This window comes from Meriones unguiculatus, chromosome 7, assembly GCF_030254825.1.
Source record: "Meriones unguiculatus strain TT.TT164.6M chromosome 7, Bangor_MerUng_6.1, whole genome shotgun sequence".
Lineage (NCBI taxonomy): Eukaryota > Metazoa > Chordata > Mammalia > Rodentia > Muridae > Meriones > Meriones unguiculatus.
In genome coordinates, this window is record NC_083355.1 from 13,392,568 (window position 1) to 13,408,194 (window position 15,627).

The 15,627-nt window shown below is 37.9% G+C and overlaps 1 protein-coding gene across 6 annotated transcripts in view; it reads right to left on the reverse strand.

The window, feature by feature from the left end:
- Window positions 1-15,627, reverse strand: part of Cep112 (centrosomal protein 112) — a 412,140-nt gene that overhangs the window by 306,286 nt on the left and 90,227 nt on the right. For all 6 annotated transcript variants that reach the window (XM_060386504.1, XM_060386500.1, XM_060386502.1 and 3 more), the window contains 4 exons: window positions 5,034-5,188; window positions 4,222-4,351; window positions 3,467-3,559; window positions 1,613-1,672 (listed from right to left, as the gene is read on the reverse strand). In XM_060386504.1, coding sequence (XP_060242487.1) covers window positions 1,613-1,672; window positions 3,467-3,559; window positions 4,222-4,351; window positions 5,034-5,188 — 438 coding nt within the window. The remainder of the gene's footprint in view (window positions 1-1,612; window positions 1,673-3,466; window positions 3,560-4,221; window positions 4,352-5,033; window positions 5,189-15,627) is intronic.

Here is a 15,627-nt window from a genome sequence, read left to right on the forward strand (position 1 = left end):
CACTTTCCTTTCTCTGCTCTGTGGTGTGCCACGAGGTGGCAAAGCCTACCTTTTGCAGGTGCTCCAATGTGGGCTTGTGCCCTAAGCTTCAATAACAAAACAAATTCTCAAGTTTCCTTCCTTTTGTCACCAGGGAGAAAGGCTGATAGCAGAACCTTAGATTACTCGGTGGCTAAAAACTCAAGAACATGTAGACGCAAAGGCCATCTGGGTCTTTCTCTCTATGGAACTCATGTGTGCCTTGCTCCTAGACACCAGCCCATCCTTTTCCACAGGCTGGCAGATCAGAGGAAGGCTGGCACAACGGCAAAAGAGCAGTAGGCCAGGAAGGTGTTCCATATAGATGGAAGAGAAGCCAGAGGGCTTCCCAGGGAGTTCACCCAGACAAACCCAGTGCCTTACACAACGGAAAAGACTTCTAGTAATGCGCTGTGTGCTCTGTGCTCTGTCTCTCTCTCTCTCTCTCTTTCTCTCTCTTTTTCTCTCTCTTGTAATCAAAGTATTTAGGAAACTTCATTTCTCAGCAATAGAAACTAAAAAACTTCATTTGAATAAAAACATTATTTCCTCTTCCTGTTCATATACCATTTGCAGGTATAAAAAATACTAAATACCTGGCAATGAATTTTATAATTCATTATAAAACTGCAGGAGTAAGAAAATAATTACAATTATAAAAAGCACATAAACACAGATCAATATATATGAAAAGAAATCTTTGTAAGTGACAAACACACCTGTTATCTCTTGGTATGCTAAGCTCTTGGAGGCAGAGTGCCTAACTGCTCCCAGCCTCATCCTACTCATCCTATTACCTAACATGATGTCTTGTCCAATGAAAGCATTTAAAGAATATCTACTAAGCAACTAGAAGGACAAAAAAAAAAAAAAAAAAAAAAAAAGATGTGTTACAAAGTGGACTGAGAATATGTACAAGGGTTAGCTTTGATTTACATATATTTTAATGGAAGGGTAATGCTCATTTTCTACTTTACAAGTGGTTTAATTTGCCAAATATTAAAAGTAAATAACAAAAATAGCAACAAAACCTGTTATTTCAACTGCTTTTACTTTCCATGTCTTATAGCAAACCATTTCAGAACTGACATATCAGTCACAAATCTGCATATGCTGTCTAAAGTATTAAAACTTTAGTTACTACTGATAATAGGAATATTAAAATACATTATGAAAATATTCTGAATGCTAAGAAACTGTTAAGTTGCAAGTAGTCAATGCTTTCAATGTTTTGGAGTTTTTGTTTACATATTCAAAGTTCTTATTACATAGATGATACATAGGAATGCAATGTAAGTCCCAATTATTTCAAACTTGAAGAAATAAAAAATCAAGGTGTTTGTAACAGAGGTTCAGTCAATGATTCTCTTCACTCACCCAAAAGAGCATAAAGCTAGAGCTTTAATGTTGGTATGATTAACAACTACACCAAAGATTCTGTTTATATACATGAAAACTTTGATTATATTGATTAGCTGAGACTAAAAGAGAAACAAAAAATTCTTTAAAGGGTAAATATATTACTTTAATAAACCAGTTCTCTTTAACTGCTTAAATTGTTATTCTAAATGTTTATAATCTCCAACTATATTACCTTTTTTTCATAGGTGTGTTTTAAATTGTTTGTCTCCATCTCAAACTTACTTTCTTGATCCTGTAAATGATAAATGTTTATTTTTAATGTTTAACATGACCTCTAGAGTCAGTAAAATTAGTGACCAGATAAGAGCAATGAATGTACTTTATGTTAGACTTTACTTCAGAATTTTGCATGCCATTTGCTTATCATTAAGAGAGTTCTAGGCACCTAATTTTCTAAGTCACAAGAAAAGACACAAGCAGCTTTATGTTATAAGACATAAAACCTAAGCTGTATGAAGGTGCTGTTGTTCTCAAGAACAAGGATCACTGTGACATTTAAGATTATGAGATTAGGAATGGGCAATGAAGTTAAGATGGCAATGATAACTCCAAAGTTGTTTCATATCCTTGTCCCTGATACCCTTTAATTGAGAGAATGAAAGCAATGAGGAAAAAATAAAGAGGGAAGGAAGACAATGGAATTTGAGAACTTAAAAGGGAGAATATTTTTTAAAATAGTACACTTAAATGAGAGATTTTTTTTCCACATCAAACAAAACTTTGATGGCATATAACACTAGTAAGATATGTAAAAAGAACAGCAAATAATGCATATACACTTATATCCTTTAATATATTCCCTAATCACACTGGTAACCATGCACATTATTGACAGTATACCAAATAACAAACATTAGGGCTTACTTTTAAAAAGATTTAACATTAAAATATTTCATTTAAAACCAAAAATTCTGGGCCCAGGGGTCTTTTCTGAGATGGATACTCCAACCAAGGACCATGCATGGAAATAACCTAGACCCCCTGCACAGATATATTCCATGGCAGCTCAGTCTCCAAGTGAGTTTCCTAGTAAGGGGAACAGGGGCTGTCTCTGACATGAACTCAGGCTGGCTCTTTGATCACCTCCCCCTGAGGAAGGAGTAGCCTTACCAGGCCACAGAAAAAGAGGATGCAGCCAGTCCTGATGAGACCTGATAGGCTAGGGTCAGAGGAAAGAGGAGGAGGACTGCCCCATCAGTACATGGGGGGGGGATGGGAGGAGACAAGGGAGGGGTCTACAGTTGGGATACAAAGTGAACAAATTGAAATAAATTAATAAAAATATTTATGTTTAATATATTTTAATAATTTCACTTCAACTTACATAAAACATATTAGATATCATGACATTTTTCCATTTATTTATTTATTTAGTCACTTTATGGCCTGATAGCAGGCCCCTCCCTCATCTCCTCCCAATCAATGAAATTTTGAAAGTATGTTAGTAGAATTTCCTCCCTTCCCATCTTCCCCAACCCTCTGCTACCCCTAGTCCTTCCTTGTTCTCATTCCTCATATTATTTCCTCTTTTATACTTTTATGTCCTTTGTCCAACCCCATCCTTCCCATCGCCTATCTTTACCATGTCTTGTTCTCCTTTCTTGTTTTTTCTTTTTAGCTTTTACCCATAATCCCACACATACAGATGTATACATTACGGGCTAGGACCTACATAATATGAAAGAAAACATTCAGGGTTTATCTTTATGCATTTGGGTCCCCATGCTTGATATTACAATTTACAAATTCATCTACTTTCCTGAAAATTTCAAGATCTCATTTTTAAATCATGTAAGATTTTAATTCTAAACTAATCTCAAAAGAGAGATTTCAAATCAATTGTCTTTTAGTCTCTATATATTAGCATATTCATTGGTTAGGTAAAATCTCAGGAATACAATCAGAAATGGCTACATCCACACAGACTTCTTCTAAGTTATTTTTTTAGTTGACTCTCATTTATAACCATAGATGAAGAAAGCAAAGGAACTGGGCCCACTGATCTCGGTCAGAGTACAAGACTCACTTTTACTTGCTGTTTCCTAAGAAGCTCCGACTCCTGGACCTGCTGTTTTAATAGACAGATGTTCTGTTCTAACTCTTCAATCACATCAGATGTCTAGGATTAAACAACAGAAGGCAGAGCACTGACTTTTGTATCATCCACACTTCTGGTTGACATAAAGCCCACCATTTCACCCCTAAAAGTTAAGTCAGGATTTGAATTATCTATAAACTGAATGAAAAAAATTTTTAAAGACAATATAAAAGTTAAATCTATTTTTAAATATACTGCAAAGAGGGACAGTAAGCTGAGCAGTAATTAGAGTAACATTTGAAGCCAAAAATTAGTATTTCAAAGTAAAAATGTAAATTAAAATCTGCATAGTATTTAACACTATAAAATATAACAGTGAGTTAAAATCTTATAATTTTTTTAATTTAAAAAATAAGAATTAAATATAAAAAAATTCAAAGTAACACCATTGTATGTGTACAGTTGCACTTAAGAAAGCATTTCTAAGAATCTCTTCATGAAGACGTTAGTGCTTTAGGCGAGCTCTGAGCAGAGCTGTGTGGGTGCTGTGTGGGTGTTGGGTGCTGTGTGGGCTGTGGGCATTGAGTGTTTTCACGATTCTAAACAGTAGCAAATGTTTTGAAGTCTGGAGGCCTCAAGAACAGAATGAAAAGGGGGCTAATTTCAAATGGGAATGAGCAGCTGACGTATCGCTGCCCACGGCTGAACACTTGTGCAAATGTGACTACCGACATGTACAATACCTTAGCAGCTGAAAGCGCAAGCTCTTGTTTCATGAGGCTTATGTCAGAATCGTATTTGGTTTTTAATAATTTCACATTTTTCTCATAGTCATTTACAAGATGTTCTTTCTCTTTATGTAGTAAGTTACGCCTAAAACAGGAATATAAAAAATAATGTTTTCATACTTTTGGAACCAATCTCTAAAATGGATATCAACTAAATTAACTAAATTCAAATAAATTCTCTTTCACTACATGAAGTAAGTATCCATATTTTCATCAACTGGGTTCAAACACTGCTTTTTAAGTATGTTTAAAAATATGTAAAGAGACCAAGAGAGCCAACTAACCCGAGGAGTTTGTGGAGACCGAAGCAAAGTCCATGCATAGACTGGACCTAGGGCCCCTACACTGATATAGCAGATGGGCAGCTTAGGGTTCATGTGGTTCCCTAGTAAGGGGACCAGGAGCTGTCTCTGACATGGACTCTGTTGCCTGCTTTTTGATCACTCCCTGCTGGCAGGCGGCCTTACCAGGTCTCAGGGGAAGACCTCAATCCTGATGTGATTTGATGAACTGGGGTGGGGGTTGGGGGTAGGGAGGCTTCCCTTTTCTGAGGAATATGGGAAAAGGGATGGAAAAAAAGGAAGGGAAGATGGGACTGGTAGGAGAGGATGGAAAGTGCTGCAAGTCGGGTGTAAAGTGAATGAAGAAAGTAAATATTTTAAAAGAATCCTGCTTAGGTAGGAAGGTTTACTGCATAGTCTGACAACTCCTGCAGGTCACTTAGCAAGTCAGAGCTGTTCTTGCAGCCACTGACAAGGACCACCTACCTGGTCTTTAACTCCTGTAATTCACTACATGTCATTTGGTAGCATCTTTCAAGCTCCAGTTTTTCTTGGATCAATTTCTGCCTCTGTAAATTGCTGTTCTCTGCTTCTCCTGTCAGCTGCTGGACACGGGCCTCCAGTTCTTTGATCATGTGGTTCTAAAAGAACAAGTCATTGTCAGGAAACCTCTAACTAGCTTTTTAGCCATGTGTGCTAGTTAGCACTCTGAAGACACATATTGCCTATCAGAATAATAAGAACAAATAGGTCATTTTCAAAATTAGTAAAAAAAAAAAAAAGTCTCTAAAGTAACCTTTTTATTTGTTTGTTTGTTTTTCAAGATAAGATTTCTCCTTTTCTGTCCTGGAACTTGTTCTGTTCCATGCTAGCCTTGAACTCAGATCCTCCTGTCTCTGCCTCCCGAGTAGAATTAAAGACATGCACCACCACTACCCAACCTAACCAAATCTTCTAAACATCATTTTTACCATAACATTAACAGAATGTTTACATATATGCAACTATTCATTGATTCATGGACTGTGTACTGAGTCTGAAAACTCTCCATGGGAGAAAAGAAGACAAGGCCCTCCCTTCAGGTAGACTGCGATCCTGCTGGGTCTCCTCATTATAGTTTAGATTTGTCCTTTTCACTTAAGGTTTTAATCATGATATTTTAAATGAAATCCATAACCCTGTATTTTAATACCAGAAACACCCCATAACATATTCAGGATTAGCAAGTATGCGGGAATATTTATCATATAAATTCTTATTTTTTTCAATATGTAATGGTTTTTCTATTTCACTTAAAGCAGTTCTCTATTTTTCTAAAGTACTCAAAAGCATCATTCAAAAAATTGCCTCTTTTTTATTTGTTATTTAAGTTATTCTGAATTCTTCACTTTAGCAGGGCTGCATTTAAAGCCTGAATAAAGGTGTTTATGAGCTTCTAAATGCTTTATTCAAAACTGCACTAAGCCGGCATTAGCTGAGAGACAACTGGTTTTCATTTTCACAACTATACTTCTAATAAATGCAAGTAGGAAAGGTTAGTGTGGCGTTTCTTTTCTACTGTTTTTCCATGACAAAGAGTTAAGATAAAGTTTAAACATTACTGTTAAACCCCAACACTCTTTCTTCATATTACCTTTTCTTCATTATAAAACTGAGTAGAAAAGTAAGTTAAATTTTGGTGGAACAACTTCCAAATATGTGAAATTTTTAAAATGGCACATTGTTAAAAAGATGCTGAAACTATCAATCATCAAATTAATATAATTAAAGCCACAACAATATACTTCATAATTACATAATTACTTTCATGATAACACTAAAAATTGTCACCCCATCTGACAAGGGCATGAAACTCTGACAATTATGAAGCTTCATAAAATATATTTTTATAATGACAGAGAAGCTGTGTAGCTTCATTCTAATGCACTGAACCCACTCTGCCTCTGCTGAGTGGAGCTGCTCAGTTAAGAACTTAACCTCACTTCTGACTGCACTCTAAAACCCTCGCTTCCTACATAGTGACAGTGTGGCACAAAATAAGAAGGAGCCTTTGCTCTCCAGTTTTAAGTGGTGGAATCCAGGGGATCTGTACTCCTTCTTTTAGGGAGTTGGTGAATAGGAGACAATATGTAGGAATGACAGAACTGCAACCCCACCTCAGTAACCTCAGGAGAGGAAATTCTGCTTATGAATAGTGACTCTCCCATTAAGAATGCCTAAAAGACACAGAAATAAGTCTGAAAAAATCAGCCCAAAGGTGGTAGAGGATGCCCAAAGCAGACTAAATGTAAGGAAGATGAAGAAAAACCATGAAAGATGAGCCAGTATTTTCTAAGTTTCACCTCTCCTTTCCTTTTTTTTTTTTTTTTTGTCTTCTCTTAATCTTAGAGATAGTTTCTAATCTTGGATCATGGGGGAGAACTGGACAAGAAACTCAAAGCAGGGGGTGGCCAAGGCAGCTGAGACCTGAAATAGCAAAACTCTGAGAAAACACTGCACAAAATGAGGTTTTGGTTACTATATGAGATAGGAGACAAGAATTCCAAAGTCAAGACACAGATTAAAAGAAATAGACAAGCAGCCATTATAAACTGTTAGAAAATAACCTAGTCACCAATGAAATAAATCAAGACCAAGGGCCTAAAGTGATTCTTTGCTTAAGGAAGAAGAGTCTCTGTTAGCCAGAAAACAATCTTTTTTTACAATATTAATAATTGAATATAGTGAAGATAAGAAGACATGCTCAGATGAAAGCACAAACTAGTTCTTTGTAAGAGAAGGAAAAAAAGATGAGCAGGAATGATATCACCGTTTCAAGGAAAAAAGTGATGGACATTGAAACAATATTGTGATCTCAAATCAGGGTTACCAAAAATAACAGTAATAAAGTGAACTTGAAATTTTAATTTGGGAATTAATCAACCTTTAAAGCTTTATAGTACCCAAAAAAGGTATATAGCCATTGGCTATGCCTGCTAAATAAAGCTATGTATGCTCCAATAATAAAATAACAAATGTTGGTGAGGATGTGGAGAAATTGAAAATCTAGAACAGTGCTCACAAGAATATTATGCTGAGGGAAGTCACCTCAGCCTCAGAAGAAACTCTCTATATTCCCTCATATGGGGATTGTAGGCTGGAATTAAGGTGGAGTGTCAGTAGGAACCAGTTGTGAACAAAGGAGCCATGAGAGGTCAGTGATATGGGGGTGGAGACACTAGAGGCAGAAGGAGGAAGACTACAAAAGGAAACACCAAAAGGAGGTATGGGTAAGAAGATAGAGAAAGCAGAGGGAGAAAGTCAACGAAAACTAAGCAGGTATGAAAAACATATAAAAGCCTGTTACTTTATAAGCTACACAAAAGTACAACTTTAAAAAGAGCTTGAACGAAGTACTCTGGATAGGTGGTTAACTTTGCTCCAAAAAGTCATAGGATTTCAAACCAAAATCCCAGTGTCACTTGCAGAATACTCTCCTATGAGCTGTTGGCCAGATAACTCCAGAAGTTCCCAAAATAATCAAGACTATTGCCATTGATCACCAGAACTAGAGTAAGACACTATTGCTGAAGACAGTGCACTCTGGATACAGGACACAGAAAACCCAAGCTGCTACTCAGTTGGAAGCTTCCTTTCTCTGCTGGCTACCATTTATAGATTCACAGTGCTAGAAGGTGCTTTGCAGACTGATGGGAGAGAAAAGTGATCACACCCAGCTTTAAAGCCTGAGTGCTACAACCCTGAACTGCATAGAAATATATGCTTACAGGTAAAATAATGGTAAAAGTGTTCTGAAATGGCATAGAACTAATGTGATAGAGATCAAAGGTATTGGGAAGAATGTATTGCTGATATTTTGACAAATGGGCATGTAGCTAATCTGCCTTCAAATTTAGTTATACTTGCTGCAGCTCTCAGCCCTGGGTAGAGAAGCCTCTTTTGGTACTGGCAGCATCCACTACTGGCTGAAGTGTTGAGAATGACTACTGAATGCTTGGCCCCAAATATGTCAAACATGTTACCCCCTTTAAAGCCCAAGGGACACTAAAAGAGGATGTGGAAGGACTGTGAGAACCACGCAATTGGGCACTGTCTTCTGAATAGAAGAATGTTGCAGGATATTTGATCACACCGTGAACCCCAAGATTATGAACTAGAAAACCTGTTTCTAGTTGTGGTGTGGCTCAGCTCTTAACACACACCTTTAACCCAAGAGCTTTCTGTAAACAAGAGCTAAATAAAGCCAACCATGGGTCAAGAGTCAGAACAAGCAACCAGTTGACATAAGAAAATAAAGGAAGGAAGGACATTGAATTGAAGGGTATTTAAGACAGTGTGGAGAAAGAGAAAGGATATTTTCTTTCTGGGATGTCAGCTGAGTAGGAAGGTCAGCTGGGTGCTTTCTATCTTCTCTGACCTAACAGGCCTTCTCACCAGGTTCTGGCTCCAGAGTCTTCATTGGTACAATCAAACATTTGGGATTTTGTTTTTAAAAAAACAGAAGGCCAATGCAATTGTGAACATGGTAGCTGCACAGGGCTGCACAGAGCTGAGAATGACAGTTGGAGGTAAAGATCAATGGAAAGAAAAAATGAAGGAGGAAGAGAGGGATGAAATAGGGAAGAAGAAAGAAAGATATAGGGAAAGAGGAGGAGTGAAAAGAGGAAGGGAAGAATGATAGTTGAGGGAGGGAAAAAGATGGGTACAGGAGGCTAACTGTAAAGGGAATTGGTGGAAATGGGAGGGGGATTCTACAGGGTAGTCTGAAAATTACCACAATCACAGAAAGTGCATACAACTATGATATTGTCAAGAATTTTTAAAACAAATAAAACCCAGTATTTTAAAAATATTTAAAAGCTGTAACCAAAATGGAAAATAAGGTAAAGGCTGCTAAATAAAATTCTGAAAATACAACTACCAAATGGTCTAGCAATATTATTTCTGGAGGGAGTTATGTATCTCTTTACTCCAATATAAAATTAAGATCTCAAAATATATTGGTGATCCCATGTTCACCCTGGAACTTTTCCCAGTAGCTAAGAGATGGAAACAACTTCACATAGCCATTAAAGAACGAAAATTGGCCTGGTGTGGTGGCACGTGCCTTTAATCATACAACCCAGGAAACAAAGGCAAGAATATCTCTGTGAGTTCCAGACCAACCTGGTCTACAGAGAAGGTTCCAGGCCAGTCAAGGCTACATGTTAGGACCTTGTCTTTAAAGAATGAAAAATACAAAAAACAAACAAACAAACAAACAAACAAAAAACAGGAAAATTTATCATGTGTTACAACCTGAATGAACTTTGAGGACATTATGTTAAGTAAAATCAGAGAGTCACAGAAGGACAAATCCTGCATGCTTCCAGCTACACTGTCTGCAGTAATCAGAAATCCATAGAGATAGAAAGTAGTACTGACTAGGAGGAAGCTGTTCTTTAGGTCCACATACAGTGTCTGTCACAGAAAAGACAAAGTCCTAGAAATCCACTATAAACACTGTGCATACAGATAATAGTATTGTTAGGATAGCAGATTTTATGTTATGCTTTTGTTGGGATCCGTAAGCAGGCATCTCTACGGCCAGCCTCAAGGGACCTGACAAACCGGATATCAGGCATCTGTGAAGCCACCTACGCATGCTCTGGGTCACCCTATAAGAGAACTCAAAGCTCCTCCTCTCTCTCTCTTTCTCTCCTGCCCTGCCCAGAGACGGTCTCTGTGACCCCTTCCCCTTTCCCCCTTCCCTTAATAAACCTCCCATGTGGAACCAGTCCCGTGGTGTGATTTGTGAACCCACTGTGTAACTCTGTTGCGCAATCCTATCAGAGCTATTTATTTATTTATTTATTTATTTATTTATTTATTTTTGGGTTTTTTTGGGACACGGTTTCCCTGTGTAGGCTTGGCTGTCCTCAAACTCATGGAGATCTGCCCGCCTCTGCCTCTTGAGTGCTGGGATTACAGGCATGCAGTTCCTCTCCCGGCTATGTATTTAACAATAAAAAGATTTAAAAAACAAACAACAAAAACCACAATGGCCATAACATACCACATTAAATGTAAGCATGTGCAAATATCTTCCGAAACTGAATCCTCAAGACTTCACAGGCCATCAGCATATTGTGATGAGGAAGATAATGACAATTAACTACCAGGGAGTTCTCACTGTAGGTCAGGAACAGTGTTAGCAAGCAGTAGGCTCTTGAACATCCTCCCCAAACTATGAGGTAGGAATAACACAACTTTAACTCGGAGAAAAATGAAACTTAGCAAGTTTGTCTTACCCATACTAGCCATACTAGCCATACTAGCAGCAGAACGAAACCCGAGTTAAGTACCTTATAACCTCAACCCACTCTATCATGTCCATCAGATCATCACCAAAGCGAACATGAAGACATACTTAGGGGGAGAGGTCATTTCATGACACAAGGTACACAAAGAAATGCAAGATGGAATAATGAAACTACCTGAGGTCTCTTAGCCTCATCAATTATTTTTGCTGTTAAAGTGTTTTGTTTTTTTATTTTCTGGTTTTTGTTTGTTTTTGTTTTTTATCTGTATGAGTATTTGCCTTCATGTACATGTATTTACCACATGTATTCTTGGTATCCGTGGAGGCAGGAAGAGGGCATTAGACTCTCCTGGAACTAGAATTACAGGCATTTATGAACTGCTACATGGTAGTAGGAACCAAACCCAGGTCTTGTATAAGAGCAGCAAATGCTCTTAACCACTGAGCCATATCTTCAGTCCCTTTGTTGTTGCCACTATTAACTACTGGTAAGATAAGATTTTCGTTGAAGTGTGATGCGATTGTATTGTCTTGCATGAATAATGTATGATAATAAGGGGTGAGGTGGTGAGTCCTGTTCTTTTCTGAACTCCGTTATGAGCAACTCATTGCAAATGAAATTAGACTCAGGAACATACTAGATAATCTCCAGAGTAGTAAAAATAACAACCCACTACCACAAAATTTCCCTTAGTCTATTACCCAGTCAGGTCTGGAATATATACTTTGGTAGGCTCAGCTTACTGTCAAAAGACATCAGTTTTAAAATACAATAAAAATAAACTTCAAAAAGAGATCAAGTTTTTAATTATTTATCTTAGATGTGTGTGTCCCCATGTCCATATACACATTTAGGTAGGGGTGCCTACGGAAGATAAAAAGAGTATATAAGATCCATTGAAGCTGGAGTTACAGGCGGTTGTGAGCCAACCAATGTAGGTGCTGGGAACCAAATTTGCATCCTCTGGAAAAGCAGCAAGCTCTCTCAACCACTGAGTAAATCTGTCTTGTCCCAAGAAATGCATTTTAAAATATACAGGGGATGAAGCAGTGACTCAGTAGCTAAGAACACTAACCGATCTTGCAGAGGACACAGGTTTATTTCCCAGTTATTTGTGTGTGTGTGTGTGTGTGTGTGTGTGTGTGTGTGTGTGTGTATCTCCAGTTCCAATTCTTTTCCGGTTTCCAGGCACACACACATGTAGGTAACATGTTCAAGTGCATAAAAATAAATAACATTTTAAATGTAAAATATATACCAACAATGCTCCAGAAATAAAAATCTAACTCATTACCCATCCTGTCTTTTAAGTGGCAATGTTAGCAGGTTTTTAATAGGGTTAATATGTGATTACCTTTATATGTTTGCATCTCAAATTTCACTGAGTAACTCACCTATAAACAGTATAACAACTAAAATTTAAATCATCTTAACTTACAATACTCATAAATAATTTCTTTCTATCCTAGATTTATTATGATTTCTGTAGGCTAACTTTTTAAAAATTAAACCAAATTATGTTTATCTTTATATAACAACCCTGATTCTGGAATCATGAAATTATAAAAGGTATATTCCAAATTATTTCAAAAATAATGGCGATAAAGAGTTTAATAAAGCCCTTCCATGCCCTACAGCATGGAAGTTGGCATATCCCCTCAGGTTCAAAGTGCAGTTCATATCAGATGTCCACACTACCTGCAACACATCGAAGACCATATTTTACTAGATTAGCAAAGATTATTTCTTCAAAGAATCCTTCAGCAAACAATTCAAAGAATATATAAGTGAAATACAGATGACTGTTAGATAGTGGAGGTAGGTAGATGAGATAGATGGAATGTCCAAACCCCAGAGATCACATCCTGAGATCAGCAGGAGTAAGATCACTCCCCCGCTCACCCCTGGTCCCACTTTGGGGCTTGCATGACCTGGTGCATGTAGCCCTAGCGCTGAGCCCTGTGCCCCCACCTTTGCAGCCCTCTGGAGGAGGTCACACAGCCTAATAGCCAGGTTAAACTTCCTTTCACCTTATAAGGTAAAGTCCAGCAGCACCTGGAATTCCTCCTTATGCAAATGAGGCATTCCCAGCACCTGGGCTCACCCTGAAAGCCCCTACTTCCCTGAAAGGTTTAAACAGCATTTACACCACCATCCCAATTAAAGAGCTGTCTCATTGAAGCCTGTCTCCAGCAAGTCTGTTTCTTACAGCACTCACTACCCTTTACTCCTGGGCTTTCTTGCCTCGATTTCCCTCTCTGAATCCACCAATTGTGATTTGCAGGTGATCATGCCACTACAGGCAGGAAAGCGGACCCTGAACTGCAAATTATCAGTAGAGAGACAAAGAACGGAAGTCAGGAAAGGATTCAGAAATAGAAAAAGAAAAAAGCCATCAATCAAGCTAGGAGAATGGGGAAGACAGGTGAGCCTATAAAACTGAAAGGGATAAAGAAATTCTTGAGAGTAAACACTTGTAGAGATCTAGCTATTGGTAAAAGTTGGCATGATTTCTGAGATGTAAACAGGCATTGATATCAAGTCAGTTTCCTCTGCATTAAGATCTATATTTAATAAGCAAATATTTGTGCATATAGTGTCATTAACTTTTTAAATTAAGAAGCAAAATGTATGGTGTCAGCTACTATTTGATTATTTACCTTGAATTAAATTTTGAGCATACATTGTTTTACACACAATTCTATACTTAAATGAGGAATTTTTAAATACATCACGTCAAAAGGAAATACAAAATAAGGAGGGAGGAGGGTAAAATACAAGATGGGTGTCTGAAAAAGTCAACTACATCTACCTAATAAAATACACCATATTGCCTGCTTGTTTTTTGTCAACTTGACAGAAGGCAGTTATCTGAAGTGGGGAAACTCAGCTGAGAAAATGCCTCCATAATATCCAGTTCTAAGATATTTTATTTTAATTAGATATTGCTAGAGGAGGGCCTGTCCCATGGTGGGTGGTACCATCCCTCACCTGGGTGGTTCTGGGTTACATAAGAGAACCCATATGATCTGAGAACTATATGATCTGAGCAAGCCATGAGAGCAAGCCAGTAAGCAGTACTTGTCCATAGTCTCTGTATCAGCTCTTGCCTCCAGGTCCGGGCCCTGTTTAAGTTCCTATACTAACTTCCTTCAACAATGAACTATGATATGAAAGCACAAGTCAAATAAATCCTACCCTCCCCAACTTGCTTTGGCTATGGTGTTCCATCAAAGCAATAAAAACTCAAACTAAGACAGCTAGAATACACAAGTCTGTGTATAAATATACATATATAGTTCAATTTTCTCATCTGGGCTGACAATGTTTTCTCCAATAGACAAAAACCATCTAACAAAACCCAATGCAAAGCACGAGAATTCCTCTTTTGTCCAAGACACACCCAAACATTACAGATTACTGCTATTAGCCATCAATGGTCTCCCTGGCCTCCAGAGGTGTACGTGCTGTAAGCTGAAGACACCATATGCTTTAGGCCAGAGGCTCCTGATCTGGAACTGACCTAAATGCCTCTTCCCCAGAACTAGTTTCCATGGCACTAGAAGGAGCCATGCAAGCTTCCAAAGAAGGAGAGCAACCAACAGCCCTACACAGCTATGACACCGATGAACCACAACATAGCATGATAATGCTAAGGGTAGAGTACTGGTGAGACTACCTTGATGGTAACTAACAGCTCTCTAATTGGACTTAAAACCCCACTCAACAAAAGGGAAAATACACATGGTACTGATAACCTAGCCAACTACCCATGGCTAGTAAAGTCATGGATGTTGGAGAACCTACCACCACCACTTTACTAAACCAGCATGATCCCTAGCTATGTTCTAAATACCTGTCCTTATGCCTAGAGCTAAGTGCAGTCCTGATCCCTCATCAAAACAAAAACAAAAACAAAAACAAAACACCTCTTTGTAACAGCAATCATTACAGAAAACTACAACCAATCAAAATGCAGAGTTGTAAAGACAAGCCCCAAGAAAATGTGAATTTGAAAGATGGGAAGGAACAGTATATGGCAGGGTGTAGAGAGGAAACAAAAGGAGGAAAATAATGTAATTACATTATAACCTAAAAACTAAAAGAAATAAAGAAAAGAAAGCCTACAGTCATGAATGAAGTACCTAAGGACAAGAACATTTGGCCAAAATCATCTTTTGAAAGACTATAAAAAAATTACATGAAAGAGCCAAAAGGATAAAAACAGGTAGAGCCCTAATACTGAGATTAAAAAAATATGGAAGAAAGGAGACTGATGCAAACTCCTGTTTTACAGGCTGTGGAAGGGGAACTCGGTGCTATGCAACAGAACAAGGGGTAGGCTTGGCAGCTGTAGGAAATGTACACAAAATATTTTCCCCCACTGGGAGTTCATGCTTGACAATTGGAGGACTAGGTTGCACTTCTTAAAAGGACATTATTTATAAGCAGAAATTACTATGGGCATTAGAGTAGAAACTCAGTTCTTAATCATGGGAAAACTTGCATTTGAATGGAGCAAGAGATGACAGAGAGAGCAACTGACAAGTAATTGGAAGAGTTCAGAAATGAGGCAACAATGGCCTGGACTCAACTGATAGCCGCAGAAACAGAAGGGAAGAGAAGAGATTCAGGAAAAGATACAGAGAAGCAAAAGAATAATGAGACAAACTGGAATTAGGAGAAAGTTTTTTAAAAAATGAGAAAGTTGTGAAAAGCACATGATCTTGGCATAAAGAACCATAGATGTGATTTCAGTATGTCTTAGAAAGCGTGGG